Source organism: Equus caballus, chromosome 6 (assembly GCF_041296265.1).
Source record: "Equus caballus isolate H_3958 breed thoroughbred chromosome 6, TB-T2T, whole genome shotgun sequence".
NCBI classification, from domain to species: Eukaryota; Metazoa; Chordata; class Mammalia; order Perissodactyla; family Equidae; genus Equus; species Equus caballus.
In genome coordinates, this window is record NC_091689.1 from 88,437,476 (window position 1) to 88,456,486 (window position 19,011).

The 19,011-nt window shown below is 50.3% G+C and overlaps 1 protein-coding gene across 1 annotated transcript; it reads right to left on the minus strand.

Moving 5' to 3' along the window:
- Positions 1–630: 630 nt before the first annotated feature.
- AVIL (advillin) lies at positions 631–18,936 on the minus strand. The gene is made up of 20 exons (XM_070271824.1): positions 18,798–18,936; positions 16,539–16,623; positions 15,175–15,249; positions 14,256–14,452; positions 12,465–12,573; positions 12,262–12,372; positions 11,756–11,958; positions 11,213–11,291; positions 10,993–11,091; positions 10,170–10,323; positions 9,967–10,067; positions 9,341–9,478; positions 9,078–9,236; positions 7,904–8,083; positions 6,324–6,469; positions 6,072–6,216; positions 4,403–4,591; positions 3,712–3,780; positions 2,700–2,816; positions 631–1,232 (listed from the first exon to the last, which is right to left on the minus strand). Exons 2-20 carry the CDS (start codon positions 16,602–16,604, stop codon positions 1,119–1,121), a joined length of 2,451 nt encoding a protein of 816 aa, XP_070127925.1. The 5' UTR covers positions 16,605–16,623; positions 18,798–18,936; the 3' UTR covers positions 631–1,118.
- Positions 18,937–19,011: the final 75 nt, after the last annotated feature.

A 19,011-nucleotide genomic window follows, 5' to 3' on the forward strand; every position in this document is an offset into this window, starting at 1 on the left:
CTTGCTTGTGATAAGTTTTAGAAAACAACTGGTGGGCCTAACTGAGGTTACTGACAGTGTCCAGGAGAACAGGTGCCAACAGCGTGCTGCTTTGCTATTGAGCGTGCGTTTGTCACAGTGACCATCAGATGTCTGTCTCATTCCGTCTTACTCCTTCTCTGACACAGAACTCTCCTGTTCTGCTTCCGCTTTGCGATGCTTTGGACTACAGCTGCTATCCTGGAACTTCCCCAGTTACATTACTTGTGCCACATGGATTCCTTTGGAATTATTGACTCAACCTTAGAGTTGTCTGGAAAATGTGGTTCATTTGTTGATGTCTAGCGTGCTTTGAAGGCCCTCTGCAGTGCAGTATGCACTAGTTCTGGCCTCATTACTGAAATTAATAACAGATGGCCCTATTTCTCTTTTGGATAATGGGGTGTGGATGGTTGGGGACTGAGGTTTCCTGGACAGCCGTAAGGCAGATTTTGGCATTCTGTGCCAGGAACAGGAATTACAGTGTCCAGTTATGCAGAGAGCTCACTGCACAGCGCCTCTTTACTTCCCCAGTGCTGACGCGTTCCTCCCAACATAACACAAAATAATTACCATAACGGAAGCCCAAAGCACTGAAACGAACTCCTCTCGTTTGCTCATACAGGTATCTGTATTTGAAAAGTTAAAAACCTCTGGCACATACAGATGTGGGCATTTGGATTTTGACTTTAGGGTACATATGTGAATAACTTCAATGATGTGTGAGTTAAATAGGTTTTGGGAATACCGATCTTAAAATCTAAAACAACTTAGGTCTTTGCCCCAATAGTAAACACTTTAAACTTTTTTTTTGTTCTCTTAGTTTTGACTTCTCAAGATTCATGCAGTTTTAGTGTTTTTTGCTGAGGCTTTAGCCAGAAGGCCTCAAAGATCAAGAAGTAGGTGGTTAACATTTTAGGTGTATAACAACTAAGGAAGGCAGGGATGAGAAAATGGAGAACATGCTGTGGTTTGCAGACCATACTGTATCTAAATTAAGTAGCTAGATGTTAGGCAAAAACTGGTAGATAAATTCTTTCCTTATATTGGCACTATCTGCTCTCTTCTGTGGTCTTTCAATAGGCATATGCTTTCTTATCTTAGAAAAGCCCCTTTTCTTTCTTCATTTGGAGCTGTTTCCAGCCAGGCAGAGCAGCAAATTGCCCTCTTGTGATGCCAAACACAGAAACAAAGTCCTGTTCAGAGAGGTAATTCTAGGAGAGAAAACAAAGTTTCTAGTTAGAAGGAAGCCGTGGCACCCGTCACTGCCAACAGTGGTGGGGAGAGTGGAGCCAAGAGAGAGTTCTAGGTGGGTCCTAGAATGGGGAAGTAGGGTGAGTTTTTCAGAAAGTAAAGTAGACTTAAATTATTCATTGGAGGGTTCTTCAGGTTGTGGAGTCCCATCTTGGCCTGTGGAAGGACTGACGAGATTCACTTTTCTCACGGTCCCACCTGGCACCAGTTTCTTGCCAGAAGGACAAGAAATGGGTTATATATTATGAATGAATTCTAGACATTAGCTTTTGGCTGAATGGAGAACTGAATCAAGTGACGGTCTTCCTTGCTTTAAGCCCTTATCTGCTGTTTTTATCCAGGCATGTTCAAATGCAAGATCAGGCGGATCTTGTTGAGAGCATAAAATTCTAACATTTAATTGTTGATGCTTAATGAATATTTTCTATCCAAGTGAAATTATTATGATATGGCCTCTGTTTTCAAGAAAGTTGTAGTCCAGAAACTTAAGAGTTGGTTAGATAAAACACTGTGGAGAATCCAGAGATCCTTCCCAAATCAAATCCTTCAAGGGGAAAACTCATTCATTCATTCAAGATGAATATGTTAATTCATTCAGCCAAAACTTAAGGAGTGCCTACTATCTGCCAGGCACTGTTTAAGGTGCTGAAAAGCTGAGACTATCGTGGTGAACAAGACAAGACAGACAAGGTCCTTGCTCTTAAGGATATCACTAGAGGGGGAGATAGGCAATGAACAGCATAAAGGGCCTGGAGGGGCTGGGGGGGCAGTGTCAGGTATGGTGGTCAAGGGAGGCCTTCCTTGGGAGGTGACATTGAAGCTGAGACCTCAATAATGAGAAGGAGCTGGCTCTGATGATCTAGAAGGAGAGTGATTTTTCAGGCAGGAGCAATAGCAAGTGTAAGGCTCAAAGGCTGTAGTGAGCGTATTTGAGGACAGAAGAGCAGCCACTGGCTACAGGGTGGTGAGTGAAGAGGATAGTGGTAGGTGAGATGGAATCAGAGAGGTGGGCAGGGCAGATTGTGGAGGGCCTTGGAGCCCTGGGAAGGACTTTGGACTGCTTTCTACGTGCAGTGGAAAGCCAGTCGAGGGGTTTTAGATGGAACAGTGTCCTTTGTTTTAAAAGCCCGTTGGCTGTTACGTGGGGAACAGACTGTAGGGACAGGGGTATAGTCCATGATGGCTGGACCAGACTGGCAGCAGAGAGATGGACAGGAGTGGACAGAGACTAGCAGATGGATTGATGTGGGAGGTGAGAAAAAAGAATCAAGAGGGAGCCCTAGGTTTTTGACTTGAGCTACCGGGTGGCTCAAATGTCTGTGGACTGCCTGCAATGAGCCAGAACTGTCCTAGGCTATCTACGGAGACGATGCTTTTACTCAAGGAGAGCTCCACTGATGTCAGACACAGTTCCTTCAGCCACTCACCTCCTTTTTGGCGGGGTTCACATCCTCAGGCAGCTCCTGATTCTGATTTTTCAACAGAACTTCTATAGGGTAATATTTTGGCTCAGAATTCAGGGAGAGGGTTGCGTTCCTCATGTCCTAGGTAAGATAAGGTAAGAATGTAGACGCAGGGTAAAGGCCTGCAATCTGCACATTTGAAGTTCTCTGTGTATGATATTTAACATTTTGGTTTATACCACTTCACCCTTTGTAATCATCTTTTAGGACAGTGGTCCACAAACCTGGCTGCATGTCCGAATCATCTGGGAATCTAAAATATTCAGATTCTGGGGTCTTTCTTGGGAAAGCTGATTCAGCTATATGGTAAATCCCATATAGCTAGTTTGGCATAAATGCTGTGCTTAAATCTCCTTTAAATCTTGTGAGCACATCTCTTCTCTGGGCACTTTTACTTAGGATCTACATTTCCAGCCTTTAAATGACTTCAAATTGAAGTCCTCTTTTTGTTAAATACATTTTAGAGATGCTACATCGCCATTAGCTTTGGAATCCTGAGTTTGCAGAGCACGAGGGCAAGGCTGCCGCGTGGTTGGACACCCGGTGCCATGCACGTGTCCTTACGTTAAAGAGCTGTTGGACGCTCTCAGCCACTAAAATCATGGTAACGGCCTGAGTCTCTGTGGATCCACTGTCAGAAACTGATAAACGGATCATTTGGGTTGTTATTTCTGAAAAATACTGCCAGTCAATTTAGTCTGCCCTGAATGACAGAGTTGAATAATAAAACTAGTTTTTGTTATTATTTTTTAAACAGCAAGTCTCTTCTAAATTCTGGAAGGCAGTAAAATAAGGAACTTGGCTCTAAAACCTGCTTTTCTATTGATTAGAGCAATCTTTATATCAAAGTAGACCCCTAGAGTGATCTGAGAAGGACGTGAGGGGTTTCGCCCATGTGGCGCCTGTAACATTTGCTGTTTCCCTCTGACTCTGGCTGCCCATGTGACTTGCTTCTCCAAGAGCAAAGCGAGCTCACAGCAGTGATTCTCGTGATGGCAGCGGCGTCTCCCAGCTCTTCCTTTAACTGTTCATATGATTTCCCTGCCTGGAGAGAAGAGATGGAAGACACAGGATGAGGTGCTGCTCATAGGGGAGGGGCATCTCAAGCAGTGTCTGTACTTTTGGGAAAAGCAAAAAAGCCAGAGAAGACATTTCATGGATAAACAAAAATGAAAGTTCCCCCCTTCAGGGTCCATGCAGGGTTGGAATGTACTACAACATGACCTGCATTCATCGCTGGCGTCCCCTCAATCCTCCATATGAGATATAAGACAGAGCAGTTGATAGGAGTCAGAAGACCTGGCTTCTTCATACTGGTTAATTGTGGCTTTAGACAAATAACTTCTCCTCTAAGCTTCCTCATCTATAACACGGGACACAGTGTCTGCCCTAGCTGTCAGGATGGTTGTACAGCTCAAAAAGATCGTATGTGTGGGTATATTTCATACACTGTTTATTACTTCCACACACTGCCTATTCCTGGGACAAGCTGTGAGTTCTCTAACTGGACTCAGTGCTGTCGTGGGTGGGAAAGAAAGAAAAGTAAACAGCAGGAGAGGGAGTCAGATACAGATTTACTCGGCCCGAGGGTACCCCACCTTCCCACCATGCTGTTAATGCTGAGCCCCCTGGCAGGACAAATGTCTTCCCATTCTCCCTGTTCTTACGCTCCAAATGTGAGAGTCCCAGGCCAAGAACCAGCCTGTGAAGATGGGAGGCTCGAAGCCCTGTTTAATGATCAGGATTGGCGTGTCGGCGTCTCGGCCGCTGGGGTGAGTGCTCAGGTACTCCTGGGCTGTGGCAAGGGCTCTCTCCTTCTCTGTGGCGTTGGCCTCAGCCCCAATCCACAAGAACACCTGTTGGGGTAGGGATTGCATATGTGTTAACATGCCCATACCAAGGACTAAGTGCCAGATCTTATGCGCTGCCCTCAGCAATTCACAGCCTCAGCAGAGAAAGGATTTCCCAGAATCAGCTTGATTTGTGATTTTAATTGCCACGTCTATGTCCCAGATCTCCATCTCGAGTCCTGAGCTCTCCCTCTGAACTTCAGCTTCCTGAATCCAGCTTCTCGCAAAACACCCGTTCTTGGTTGTCTCCAAACACCTCAAATAGAACACCCCCAAAAGTAGCTCTTCCTCTCTAAACTTGTATCTGTGTCTCCATTATTGGCGAGTGGCACCCACCCAGTCACCCAGGGCAGTAACCTGGGAGTTATCCTAGACATCCCCATGTCTACTGGGTCACAAGGCTGGCCACCTTACCTCCTATGCATCTGTCAAATCTGACACCAGCGCTTCACCCCTCCTCCACTGCTCCTCTGCAGACCCGCAGCAGCTCTCGCTATGACAATAGTCTCCTGACTGCCCTCCCAGTGTACACTTTTCGTTTTTCTCACGCCCATCCCTCCATCCCTCCTCTCCTACAGTTGCTGGAGTGATCTGTCTAAAGCGCAGTCTGATCATGTCACTCACCTGCCTAAATTTCAGTAGTTTTCAAGGATAAATTTCAAACCTCTTGACATGGTAGGTCAGGCGCATGCCTACTTCTTCAACTTCATCTCTAGCTCCTTGGCTCTCCTTACGCAATAATGCTATGTCTTGCAGTGCCCCGTGTCCTATAATATTTCATGCCTCACTTTCACATTAGTGCTGTCTCCTTTGCCCGGAGTGCCCCCTTTACCTGAGTAATGCCTACCCCTCCTTTGAGATTCAGCCTGGGAGCCATCTCCTCCAGGAGGTCTTCTCTGAGCCCCTAAACTGTGTTGAGTGCCCCTAATTTGTGCTCCCATGGCACCTTGTATATACCTCCATCATGATAAAATGATGTTTCTATGTCCAGTGCCTACGTCGGCCTGTAAACTCTGACTGCAGGCCCTTCACCTTGGTGACAACACACCTAGCAGTGACTAGCATGGAGGAAGAGGAGGTGCCGAGTGTATTTGCTGAGCCAAACTGAAGAAAATGGGGTGTGGAGGAGGTTGCCTTGAAGATAGCCCTTCCACACCCCTTTGTTCCCTATCAGGCCCATGTCTCTGGGTGTGGAGCCTGCTGCTATCCATCCTGAGAGAAAGAGGTGTATGATGAGAGGAGGGCCTGGTTTTCCCAAAGCAAGGTGGGAAAATTCCCAGGATGGTGCGTTTTAAACAACATTCTTTTCTCTCCAACCCTAGTGAAAAGCAGGCTCTTCCTTTGGTCACAACTGACGAACACCTGATTGACTAGAGATGGTCCAGAGCTACCCCGGCGTTATTCTGGGGTGGAGGTACTACACAAAAAATAGCCTAGACTATGGGGATCTTTGTCATTTGTTCCAAGCTCCCTGGCTATGTCTTACCTGGTCCCAGGTATCCAGGAGCATCACATCACCGGGGTTCAGGTCATCCTGGGTGAAGTCTGTGATCTCAGTGACAATGAACCGGCCAGTCTTATTGGAGCATTCAAAGAGACGGGACTGGACATCTAGGATTTCCTGCTGTAGTCTGCAATAGAGTTCATTTAGAGGAACTGAGCTGCTTAGAAATCCTGTGCAGTTCACAGGCGTGGGAGGCAGGGGGCGCCCGGAGGAGGGGATGCTGTGATCCCGTACCTTTTGTCATTGGCATAGGGAATTTTCCCTCCCAGCAGGTCCCAGAACTCAGCAGGCTCCTGGCCCTCGGCCACAGTGTTCTCACTGCCGTCACAGAGAAGCCCAGCCAGCTCCTTCGCCACCGCCCGCTCGTCCCCACTCGACCCCTGAGAGTGGGTGAGGAGAGCACAGATGTTAGTCACACACGGGCACAGTGATGTGGGAAAGAAAGCTTCTGAGACTAATAGCTCAGTGTAGCCGGGATCAGCTACCAAGCCACAGTACCTCAGGACGAGCAGATGCATAAGTTTGTTCTAGTGCTGGGAAGTGGGGGAGACACGGTGTGGTGGCAAAGGACAGGACTAGACTCTGAAACCCACAGCGGATGCTGACAAGAGTCACCTTTGTTTTGGCTTCAGTTGGAATTTTAGCACCTACTGTTGATTTTTTTTTTAAGAAGAAAAACTTAAATTCATTTTTAAAATTACGTAAAGGATAATTCATTCTTTTTGTCACACAGTTCTATGAGTCTTGACAAATGCATGGAATCATGTCACCACCACCACAACAAAGATATAGAATAGTTGCCTCAACCCACCGAGAGATTCCCCTGGTCTGCCCCTTTGTGGTTAAGCCCTCCCGAGTCCCTAACCTTTGGCAACCACTAGTCTGTTCTCCATCACGATAGTTTTGCCTTTTCCAGAATGTCATAAGTGGCATCATACACTCTGTAGCCTTTGAGTCTGCCTTCTGTCACATAGCATAATGCATTTGAGATTCACCCTTGTTGTTGTGAGTGTCCGTTCCTTTGTGTTGCTGAGTAGTATTCCACTGTATGGATGTACCCCTGTTTCTCCTTTCTCCAGTTGAGTTGCTTCCAGCTTTTGGAGATTGTGAATAAAGGTGCTATAAACATTCGTGTACAGATTTTTGTGTGAAGATAGTTTTTTATTTCACTTGAGTAAATACCCAGGGGTGGGACTGCTGGATCATATGGTAAGTGTATGTTTTATAAGAAACTGTCAAATTGTTTTCCAAAGGTCATATTTGCATTCCCACCAGCAATGTGTGAAAGTTCCTGTTGTTCTGCATCCTTGTCTACACTTGATATTATCAATTTTTTTTAGCCATTCTAATAGGTGTGTAGTGGTACCTCATTGTGGTTTTCATTTGCATTTCCCTAATGATTAATGATGTTGAGCATCTTTTCCTGTTCCATTCTCTTTTGTAAAACAATTTTAGTTTTAGTGCTTTTTAATGCAGATGCAATCTGAATTGACAAAGATCACATTTTTAGTGTTTTTGTTCAGATATGATTTACAATCTGCCAAACTGGTGTGGAAAGATCAGCTTATCCTGCCTCTGTCCATGCAGAAGCATATAGAGTGTCTCCTGGGTTTGAGCGGTGCTGTCGGTGAATTTCTAATTGGAGGCCTAATCGTGGGGAATGCTGGCAGTCCTTTTGTAGAGCCTTTGGAGGAAGGCTCCTCTTTTTGAGGACTGCTCCAGCCTGCTCTCCAGTTCCTTTGCCCTTGCTGAGGGGGGCAGGCACAGGGCTGGCTCCCCGGGGCTGGTGTGACCACTGGGCCCAGACATCCTACCTTGCCAAACCACAGGTAGTGCTCTGCCTGGGTCCGCAGCAGAAAGACATCATTGGAGTTTAGGGAGGAGGTGAAGGCTGGAACCTCCACTGCTTTGGCGTTAGATTTGTCATTTCCTTGAATCTGGAAGAGCCTCACTGGAGGATCAGGTTCGGCATTTCCCTTCCTGGAAGTCCCGCCCTAGAGGGAAGGAGGAAAGCAGAGTGTGGTTCTAAGGAGCACCATGTGAGCAGAGACTGGGCTAGCCCTCGTGGAGAACGTGGATGTATTTGATACCATCTTTGCCCCTGAAGAGCTTCTAGGCTAGCTGGGAGAGGTTGGGGTGAGCTGGGGTTACGGTACCAATAATATTCTCTTTCATTCTGAGACCTTTATTATATGCCATGCTCTATTACCTACATCATTTCATTGATCCTCTTTTTTTAAATTTAAAAAATTTTTCCTTTTTCTCCCAAAGTCCCCTGATACACAGTTGTATATTTTTAGTTGTGGGTCCTTCTAGTTGTGGCATCTGGGACGCCGCCTCAACATGGCTTGATGAGCAATGCCATGTCCGTGCCCAGGATCCGAACCGGTGAAACCCTGGGCAGCCGAAGCAGAACACGCAAACTTAACCACTTGGCCATGGGCCGGCCCCCTCACTGATCCTCTTAATAACTCTGTGAAGCAGGTGTTATCATCCCACGGTACAGATGGGGAGACTGAGGCTTAGAAACCTGGCTCATAAGTGATAAGACTAGGACTTAACCACAGGCTCGTGTGCTATCAAGCATGCGACATTACACATTCCTGGCAGTGCTTCAGCCAGGGCTTCATGGAAGATGTGGGACTTGAATTTGAAGGGGCACACTTGGGGGGGAGGGTGGATGGGGCCTGTTAAGGCACATGTGAGGTCTAGTGAGGAGACCCATCTGACTGAGTGGCGTGTGTAGGTTAGGGAGCCCAGAGTAACTAACGCACCTGCACAGGTAACGTGGGTCAGCTTAGGAAAGACCTTGAACATTATTCAGGCAGTGGGGTTCACTTGAGTGTCTTAAAGAGACTGACCACCTTCTTGTCTATGTCTACCCCGAGCCCTGCTCCCTGCCCCTCCTCTCCTCTCCCGTAGCCCCCTGCGCACTTGTTGGTTCTGAGCGTTCCTGCTCATGGTGTGACTTTATCTGAGGGTTCTCACCTCAAAGATAACCAGCTTCCCTTTGAAGATGGCCATGAAGTGGCGGGGCTCCTTCCCCATGGCAACCCGGACCTGCACAGGGGCCCCATCAAACTGCCGGTCCAGCTCCACCGCCTGGTATGCCGAGGCTGCCAGTTCATCCTGTGAGGCGTGGCGGCCCTGCGGTGGTGAGAGGGGAGAGATAGGCCCCTGCTGCCCCCAACCCCACTCAGTGGCCAGAGGAGGCATCAAGCCCCAAAGCTGAGAGCCTACCCCAGGCTTACCTGCCAGATGTACAAGATGTAGTGTGGCTTCCCGCTCACCTCATACGTATAGAGAACCAGGTAGCAGTCTCCCCCATAAAAGAAGCCATACCACTGATGCTCCACGGGGACCAGCTCCAGGTTTTCAATTCTCCAGACCTGGCCATAGAAGGAGACACAATAACTCAGGGATGGGGGTCGTGTTTGAAGAGACAACTACCTGAAGGGAACTGGGCCGTGCTTAACAGTAAATCCAGACGGATAAGGCACTACTATCTACTCAAAGTGCCCCTCCCCCGCCGGCTCTTCCTTCCCGGTGGTGAGGGCTTGGCACATTTGCATGATTTGAATCCCGAGAACCGGATCGTCCCTGGTCAGGTGCATCCCCATCACAGCCCAGACATGATTTGAATCTATCTGCCAGGCGAGTTGTTGATAGCACACGGAGTATCTGCCTTTCACTTCCCTGAGGAATTGTGGGAAACCTCTGCAGACTCGACACCTCATAGAGAATACTCCCGAGGTGCCAGAGGTGAAAAGGAAAGCAAAGCAGACAGAGAACCACCCGCCGCCTCCTCTCCAGCAGAGCAGCCAGGAGGGCGAGTGCTGCCTGCCCACCTGCCCTGGGGTGCAGTCATTGGGCTTACCTCAACTTTGCCGTTGCCATCGTCCACCATTCTTTCCTGGGCAGCGACCTCTGGTTTGTCGTGCAGCAGAGTCACATCAAATTTATCCTGGAAAACTTTAGCTGCAGAGAAGGGGTTGGGAGAAACCCCGTGAGTGAAGAGCGTCCATGCCTGCCCTTCTAGAGAGTCCCAGCAGTGAGAAGACTATCTGGGGTCAATCCTACCGATTTTACCAACGCTGAACGTTTTCCCCAGGCCGACGGTCTGTTCCTTCACTGACCACTTCTGGAACAGCTGCTTGAACGTGGCTGACTCGGCGCCATCGTTGACGGTCTCCACATTGGTGCTGCTGGGATAGCCCTTCATCTTGATGAAGTTCTGCAGACACCCCCACCCCCGAAAGGCAGGTCAGTCAGGGAGTGCGCTGGGTTCTTTGCTTGGCTGGTGGATTCACCCCTTTGAAGCCAGTTGGTAGGATTGCTCCCTTCTGGGATTGAGTCAAATTCTAACTCACTTCTGTCTAGGGACCAGGTTACCTGCCTCAAGGAAAGGACTGAGTGGGATATTTTGGCATCTTTTCATTGGCCTGTTAGGATTGTTACTAATTGTTTTTGCAACATCATCTAGACGGTTCTTTCAGCGCTCACGTACTCTACTGAGTGTATCATGTTCTTTCGCCCGTTGACTGCTCTGTAAGTGCATCCTGCTTGGTTCATCTGCATGTGTCTGCACGATACCATAAGCTCCCTGAGGACAGGGCCATTAACCTTGATATGTGATGTCCCCTGCAATAGTAACAGCCACCTTTTATTGAGCAGGGGCGTGTGCCAGGTACTGTTCTGAGTGCTTTACAAATACTATTTAATCCTCACAACAACCCCAGGAGATGGTATTAAGGCTGGATTCGAATCCCAGCTTGTTTGTCTGACTTTGACATCCATGTATGTAACTGCGGTGTTAGATGCTCAAGTGCCTACTGTGGCTCTCTGAGCACATCAGAAGTGTTACAGAACTTTCTGGACAATACTGCACAGGTGTAGCTCCTACCAGGGCTTTAGACATGGCCGTCTGTTTCTCAACCTTTGTGGCTCCTCTTCCTTTCCACACGTAGATCTTGGTTCCACTTTGGTCCAGGATGTAGCAGTCCTGCCGCAGTCAGGGTAAAAGTGGTTACTGCTGCTCGAGGCCAGAAGGAGGCCTTTCCCCAGGGTCCGCCTCTCAAGTCTGGCCCCCAACCCCAAGCCAGGCCCACTCAAGCTCTACTTACATCATGGTTCAGTAAGTCCTGGACCAGAGGCCTCGTGGCTACCTCTGTGACTGCTAGCTGCCCAGCTGAGTCTGAGACACTGGAGAAGGGGAGAGGTGGGCCTGAGCATTCTCTTCTACAAAGCATGCTGTGGCTGATTTGAAATGTTCCTGGCTTTGTTTTAGTGTGGAGGCTCTGGGTGGAGTTGACCTTCTTAGGACAGGTGTGGCTTGCACGCAGATGGGAATGTGAGGGACTCTGCTGTCTAGATGAGACTTTTGTGCGTCTCTCCCAGACTTTATCCCGCCCACATCCCTGGGCAGGTATAGACCCGAGTAAAGGCAGAGACTTCCCAAGAGACCGGGAAGAGTGGCCCCAAGAAAAGACAGTAGCTGCTTCCTTGAGTGGGGAGCACCAAGCTCCTTCTAGAAAGACTAAAAAGACTTAAAAAAGACTAAAAGAAAGCTGGATGCCTGCACCCCAAATGAGGAGCCAAGCAGAAGTGCTTGGTTTTCTAGGGGACACCCTCTCCCTTCCAACCAGCAGCCAGATTTAGCTACTTACTGATACAACATGATATTTGATTTCTGCTGCTGATCTATGATCTCATCGGGGACTGCAGGCTTGATAACGGAGCGTCGGCCGAGGGTGTCCTGAAGGACCTTCATCAGCTCCGGGCTTGCCGCCTCCTTGTCTCCCTCGATCACTCCTATTTCAGCACGGCCCCCTCGCTCCCTGTCCCGAATATCCTTTGCCAGGAGCATAGCCTGTCAAAGAAGCCCAAGGAAGCTTTTAGCTCATCTGGGCCCCCGTTCCGCCTGACGGCTTCGGGAGGAGCAGCCTGGATCCCAGACATAGGAGTTATTCTGATGCTCAGGAGCCAGGGCAGAGTCTCAGACTGACGCACTTGGACGGTCTCTAAAACAGATTCTACTCAAAAGCAGGGGTCCGGCTTGAATCTCAGAGAAGAGTCAGCGAGGAAGGAAGAAGGGAAATGCCCCTGAGAGAGTGCACATCCCTGACCAGGCCTGAGGGAGAGGCGGGAGCACCAGGACTGGAAAGAGCCACACCTTCAGGCGCTCCCCACTGTTGCTCTCGGGGCCGTTCCACTGGATGATGACCTTCCCAAGGTCCAGCAAGAAGACATCACCTCGGTTAAAACTGTCCCAGCTCATTTCCACCTGCCGATGAGAGAGGCAGACATTGTTCAGGAGGAATTCTTAGGTGCCAGCTGGAGAGGGCCTGGGCCCAGGACAGACTGGGCAGGACTTACCTCGGTGGCCCTGATGTGCCTCTTCCCCTTCACGTGTAGCAGCCGCTTCACGTCGTAGGTGTTGGTCTCCACGTGCTTCATCCCAGAGGCCACACCCCCCTTCTTGTAGCTAAGGGAACAGCCACTCAGTTATTTATTGAACACCTGCTGTGTGCTAGAATCTGGGGGGACAGCTGTGAATTACACAGAAGCAGCCTCAGCCTAGGTGGGTGATGACAGTAAATAAGCCACGTGAATATAGATGGTATCTAACTGCTGCCACAGAAGCAGACTTGGTGACAGACTTTCTGACAGAACGTCAGGGCAGTCTTAAGATATGAAGAGGAATAGGAACCGACAACCAGAGGACTGGCGCTCTAGACAGAGGGGATGGGCAGGACAAGTCCCCACAGCATGGAAGAGCTGCTTGTGTTCTAGGAGCTGTCTGGATGTCAGTGCGTGACGGGGAGAGGGGCACAGTCGGGCAGCAGCAGAAGCCTTAACGACCCCAGGGCCTTAAGACCAACCGACTCCAGGAATCAGCTCTCCTGCACACCGCTCCCCCCCGACCCGCCACGCTCACCCCAACCCAGCCTCCATCCCAGGCGTCCCGCAGACAGGCGCCCTGGAGCAGAGGCAGCGGCTTTGTCTTCGGGTTCACTGGTACTCAGTGTGGTGCCTTGTGCCCAGCAGGTCCTCAGTCAGTGGGGACTGCTGACCTGCAAGAAGCTGGCCTTGGACCAGCCTCAGAATTCTCGAGCTCATGGGAATTCCTCTTTTTGTTTTCAATCTCAAGTTCACAGTTTTGAGGTAATTTAGTTCCTTCGTTCATGGAACATTATCCCCATTGGCCGTTACAAGACCCCTTTCTTGTTTTAAGTGATTATGTATTCCCTGCTGTCTGCACACCCTACTGCCACTCTTTTCCCTAGTAGGCATCCATTCTAACAGTTTAACATCGATCTTTTTATTTCCATTCCAAAGTGTCCTATCATTTTGTGTGCATGTGTTTTTTTAAAACAGAATTGGCATTCTGGGGCCGGCCCCGTGGCCCAGTGGTTAAGTTCGCGTGCTCCGCTGCGGTGGCCCAGGGTTTCGCCGGTTTGAGTCCTGGGCACAGTCATGGCACCGCTCATCAAGCCGTGCCAAGGCGGCGTCCCAGATGCCACAACTAGAAGGACCCACAACTAAGAATGCACAACAATGTACAGGGGGCTTTGGGGAGAAAAAGGAAAAATAAAATCTTTAAAAAAAAAAAGAATTGGCATTCTGTTATATATTTCAAGTCTGTTTCTTACTGTGTTCACTAAGCACCGTGTTTGAAGATCTGTCCACATGTTAGGTGTGCATCTAACCCGTCGCCTCCAGCTGTGGCATAGTACTCCTTGGAGTTGGAGTATCTTTCCTGTCCAGTCTCCCAGTGATGGTCGCTGTACATCGCCTGCAGCTTCCCACCCCCACTAACGATATTGCTGTGAATGTTCCGGTTCATGTGCCCTCATAGACCTGGGTACGTAAGAAGTCCTCTGAGTTATACACCCAGGAGTGGGATTTGCCTCAGTGGCCACTGACTTCTTCCTGCCATGCCAGTCCTCCCTGCCACCTGCAGGACACAGGGCTCCTGTTCCCCATAGCCTCGACAACACCTGGCACCACTTGCTCTCGAATCTGTGCCATTCTAATAGGCAAAGTGGGAGCTCTGCTTTGATTTGCATTTCTCTTATTACTTTCTTCACATACTTCTGGCCCTTTGGGTTTCCTCTTTAGTAAACTGCCACCGTTTATGTCCTTGCCCGGTGCATAACTACTCACATGATGCCCTGCTTGAAGTAGCCACGGAAGGTGTCGGACTCATGGTACTGGACCTCTCGGTGCTGCACGGGGCCGCCCCCCAGGTAGTCATCCAGCTGTGTAGTATAGATGGCCGCGCAGCTCTGCTCATCCTGAGAGGAGTCCTTCCCGATCCAGAAGTGGATGTCCTGGGAGAGGAGACTGCCCACTCTCCGGGTCTTGGAGGCAGCCGGAGAGATCCTGTCAGGGGCCAGCTCACCCCTCTTTGCTGCTGGCCCCTCTGGCATGGGAAGGAGGCAGCATAAAGTGGCTTGTGTCCTGTCCTTGGCAGACTCAGGGCCTCCCTCCCTCCCTGCGGTGGCCCCTGTACACACCTGCTATGTGGTTCAAGCTCTGGCAGCCCAAATTCCTCCCTAGATCTGGGGCAAGTTGGCAACTTATTGTTCTCAAAATGACTGGGGGGGATCTGCCCACATTGGTCCCCAGCCTCACCCTGCCGCTGCTCTGCTGGCCTCACACAGCTGGCACAGTACCGGTCTGTCCATCTGCACCGCTCCTAGGATACTGTTTCCTCAACGAGAACAAGCACTTGGAGGCCAGAGACGGCCTTGTATTTATCTGGCCCTCCCTGACACCACGTCAGTCCGGGTGAATCTGGGGTCTGGGCCCAGGAGAGAGAGTGCTGCCTGTGGGCTGCTCGCTGCTGCAGAGGTTCAGCCTGAGGGCCCCACCCCCACCCTCTGATGCAAAATGAAAAACCCTGGCCTAAGAATGGCCTTTGCTAGTCAAACTGGAGGCCTGTTCTCTCTGACATTAAGGAATAATCAAGGCGGTACCAGGGCCTGATAAGCATCATCATCAGACCTCTCAGTGGAGCTCAAGAGCTGATTCCCAGGGGAGAAGCTTGTGGGAAAGGGGTGGCGGGGGGGCTGGCGCTCACCGAGAGGATGACGTAGCAGTCCCCCTCATAGAAGTTGCCATGGGCATTCAGGGGCACCAGCGCCAGCTCCATTTTCTGGAAGAACAAGGGGTGTGTAGAGGCTGCATTCCCTCCTCCCCTCCCCACAAGCCCCGCCCTCCTCCAACAAGCCTCCTTCTCCTCTTCATCATTTGGCACAGGCACCCGGGGAGATGTCCCCACCCATCTCACAGGGCGTGGCAGCCAGCCACAGGATTAGCGTGGCCACCCCTCTGGCCTCTGCCGAGCTCCACCGGCATGGCCCCGGGTCTGAATCTGGGTTCCTGTCTTCACCCCATCCTCCTCCCCACGGCCTTTTGGCTTGTCTTGCTGCACCACCTCCAGCCCTTCGCAGGGACGCTATCAAGTAAAACCCTGCCGCTGAACAGCTGCATCCGTGCCCCCAACACCAATGCCCCTGCTGACCACCCAGTACTGGCCCAGGTCTGAAAGCAGAACGCTGGGATTCTGTGGGGCTGTGGGGGGGTAAGAGCCCGTGGTGTACAAGGCTCCGTGACGAGTGTCCTGTATTTGGAGTCTGGGCCAGGGCCCTGATCTGTCACCTGTATGTATGCCTTGTCCTAGCAGAGACATTCATATGGCCTCAGATATGAAGTTTCATCACTATCTCCAAGTGAGCGAAACTGGCTGTCATACTTGCATGTATTCTATGTAAAATGTGTGTTAAATATACCACGATTTTTGAAACTCTTTTAGTACCTATTACTTTTGAAATTGACTGGGAAAGGGCTCTGGGTGCTCACAGCAGGGAGGTGGGGTGAGGAGAGGGGTCTCACACTGGCAGGCGGAGCTCCCAGGCCTGGGCAGTTCCCAGCTGCAGACTGCTGAAGCTGGGAGTCAGGCAGAGGGGCTCCAGCCCCAGCAGAGGGAATGAGCTGTGCCCAAATCTGCACAGTATCCACCCAAACCTCCCCTACCGCTTTGCAGGAGCCAGAGCCCTGAGGAAGACAAATTCCATTCTTCCGACAGAAGCAGCCAGGAGGCTTGGGGCTCCTGGGTGGGCCTGGGCACTGCCCATCTCTCCAGGGCACTTAGTGGAAGTGCAGACTCACTGAGCAGATGGCTGGATAAAGGACAAGCTTATTTTTGCTTAGAGCCCTGCACTCCAGGGCTAGGAGCATTTCCTCCACCTGCCACCCACCTGCTTTGAACCCCCAGGAGGGGTCAAGGATAGGAACACATGCACTTTGATGTTGCCTCTCACTGTTCCGGAACCCCAGGCAGCAGACTAGGCTGGCAGGAGGGCTGTCACCCCAGCCGACTGGGCAACAGACTCCGCCCCCCAGATCCAGTGGTGAGGAGGGTGTGCCTCCAGCCCAGCTCACCTCTATTCTCCAGGTGATGATCCCAGGGTCATTGCCCACAGCCCTGAAGGCGCTGCTCAGAGACATGGTGCTTGTCTTCCAGGAACTGAAACATCACAGAGCCAGCTAGGGCGATGCCTCTCGGAGCAGGCATCCGTCCAGCTTTTCTCCTAAGTCACTTCCCAATCTCTTGTCAGCCATCCTGCCACGTCCTTGTGGTGCATCCCTGCACTATTTCAGCAATGGGGGAAATGACTTGTTCAAGTTCACATCATAAGCCTGGATGGCCCAGGGATCTCCAGGGAAGTTCTGCTTCCCACTTGCCACTTCCCTTGTTAAGAGCTCTGGTAACAGCCACGGTTATCTACTGAAGGGGTGGTAAACATGTTAGGTCCTCCATTGATCCACTTTCTGTTAGCTCAGTTAATTCTCATAAGCTGAGTATATTTTCTTTATCAGATGTCATAGGAAAATTGAGGTTCAGAGAGGTTAAATAATTTGCCCAAGGTCACGCACTAGAATGAAATCCGTATCTGATCCTAAAGCCTGGGCTTTTAGTCACTTTGATGTGCCACTACCCTTCCTAAACTCATTTAAATTCAGCGACAAATGGAGAGCAAAGCTTATGTGGGAATAAATATTTCCAAACGGGGTTGGAAACTTCTCCCACTCGCTTTCCCTTTGACTCTTCCCAGATCCCCTGCGCGCCAGGTCCGCTCCACAGGCAACTCTTGGACTTTCTCTTTGGGCTTTTACTTTCCAGATTTTTTAAAGTAAACTATCCTAAAACTCAAGTTATCAGTCCTGCTTTTGTCACATGACTAATATATTCCCTATGCCTCACAGAAGAAAAGGGAAAGTACACGGCAGGGCCAGGCTGGGTACCGGTAGGGGAAGGTGGCATGGCCTGGTCTGCCTGTGGGCAGATGCCCTCCTCGCCCCCCCAACTCTCACAGACCCCAAGAAGCCAGCTGAGCCGTGGCGCCCACAAGGCAGGGTGGGGAGAGGGAGGGAAGAAGCGGTGAAGAGAAGTCCATGCGGGTTTCTATTCAAGGCGTGTCTAGGGTTATCAAGCACCTACACCCGTTCATGGTCACCCAGGGGCTTTATAGAACTGCAATGCCTGCTTGGTTCTTGCTCTCAAGGAGCTTGCAATCTGACGATCATACGCCTAACTGATGGAAGCTCCTAAGAGGCAAAGGAAAAAGGAAGGGCTTGACGGACTTACATATGATAAAAACCCACCCAGAAAGGACTGGACGGAGAGTTGCTATTTGGAAGCATGTTGCACTCATTCAGAGGAGCCTGTCTGTCACTTTTTCCTTGAGCCTCCCTGGAAGAAGCCAGGGTCGGCGAATATGGGCCATTATCTAGCACGGCCTTTGGCAAAAACACAAGAAACAAGCTGCCTTTGTCTCCTGCTGTCGCAGGACTACAGCAGAGCGATGGCGTGGAGCAGCCGATGTTTGGGGATTTCATTGGATAACTTGCGCGGCCTCACCCTGTGCTGCTAAGAACTGCCGGGAAATATTTATTCAGGTTTTCTTCAGACCCTAGATTTCAGTCACTAAAGGCAAATGCCGTGACCCAACTAAGGGAAGGGGACAAGGGCCAATAAATTCCTTTCTTGGACACAGAGCAGTGTCCACCCAGTAAAAGCCACGCCGACTGGCAGTCTCAGGGCGAAAGCAGGCCCGTTTCCCAGCAGGACCTCTCCAGGCAGGAAAAGGCTCCCTGGGCCAGGCTTCCCCAAATGCAGGAGAGGACATGCTCAAAGAAGGGACTTCCTGCCATACTGGAACCCCCAGAAAATGTGCTTCCATCCATGACATCAAAGTCCCCAAGCTCAGTCTCTCCCCCTCTCCTCCCCAAGTCCTACTATTAATTCAGCACCCTTTGAGGTGACTGCAGAAACTCCTGGGGAATCCCCAGGTTCAAAGCCAGTGTTCCCTAATTCTTACCGAGATACCCTTAGGAAGAGACCCCCAAGCAGAGGAAGCTGGTTTTAACTTCTGTCTTGTCCCACACCGTCTTTCTGAGATAGGTGAAAGGGGTCTTCTCCATCTTTCCCAGCTTTTGAAGATGTGCCCTTTTCTGTTCAGTGGTCTCTAAAAACGCCCTTGACTTCTCAGCAGTAAGTTGGCAAAACTAGTCACAACTCTTAGTTCAACCCTTTAAAAGCTTCATCCAAGACGACAAAACTGGGAAATTTCAACCTCCTCTCCCTTCCCTTTCTTTCTTGTTCGGCAGAGTAGCACTCAAAAACCAAACCAGCCTTACCTTGTCTCCTCTCCCACTGGTCTTCCCACTGCGCTGGTGAGGAAGCAGCGGTGGGATGGAAGAGCCACCCCAAAGTGGGAGGCTCCAGGTCCTGCAGCCTCAGCTTAGCAATGGCTGCACAGACACTGTCTTATATTTGCTTGTGTTTGCATCTTAACCACATTTTCCTTGTCCTGGCCAATCACAGCCAACCCAGCCCTGGGCTTCACTTATT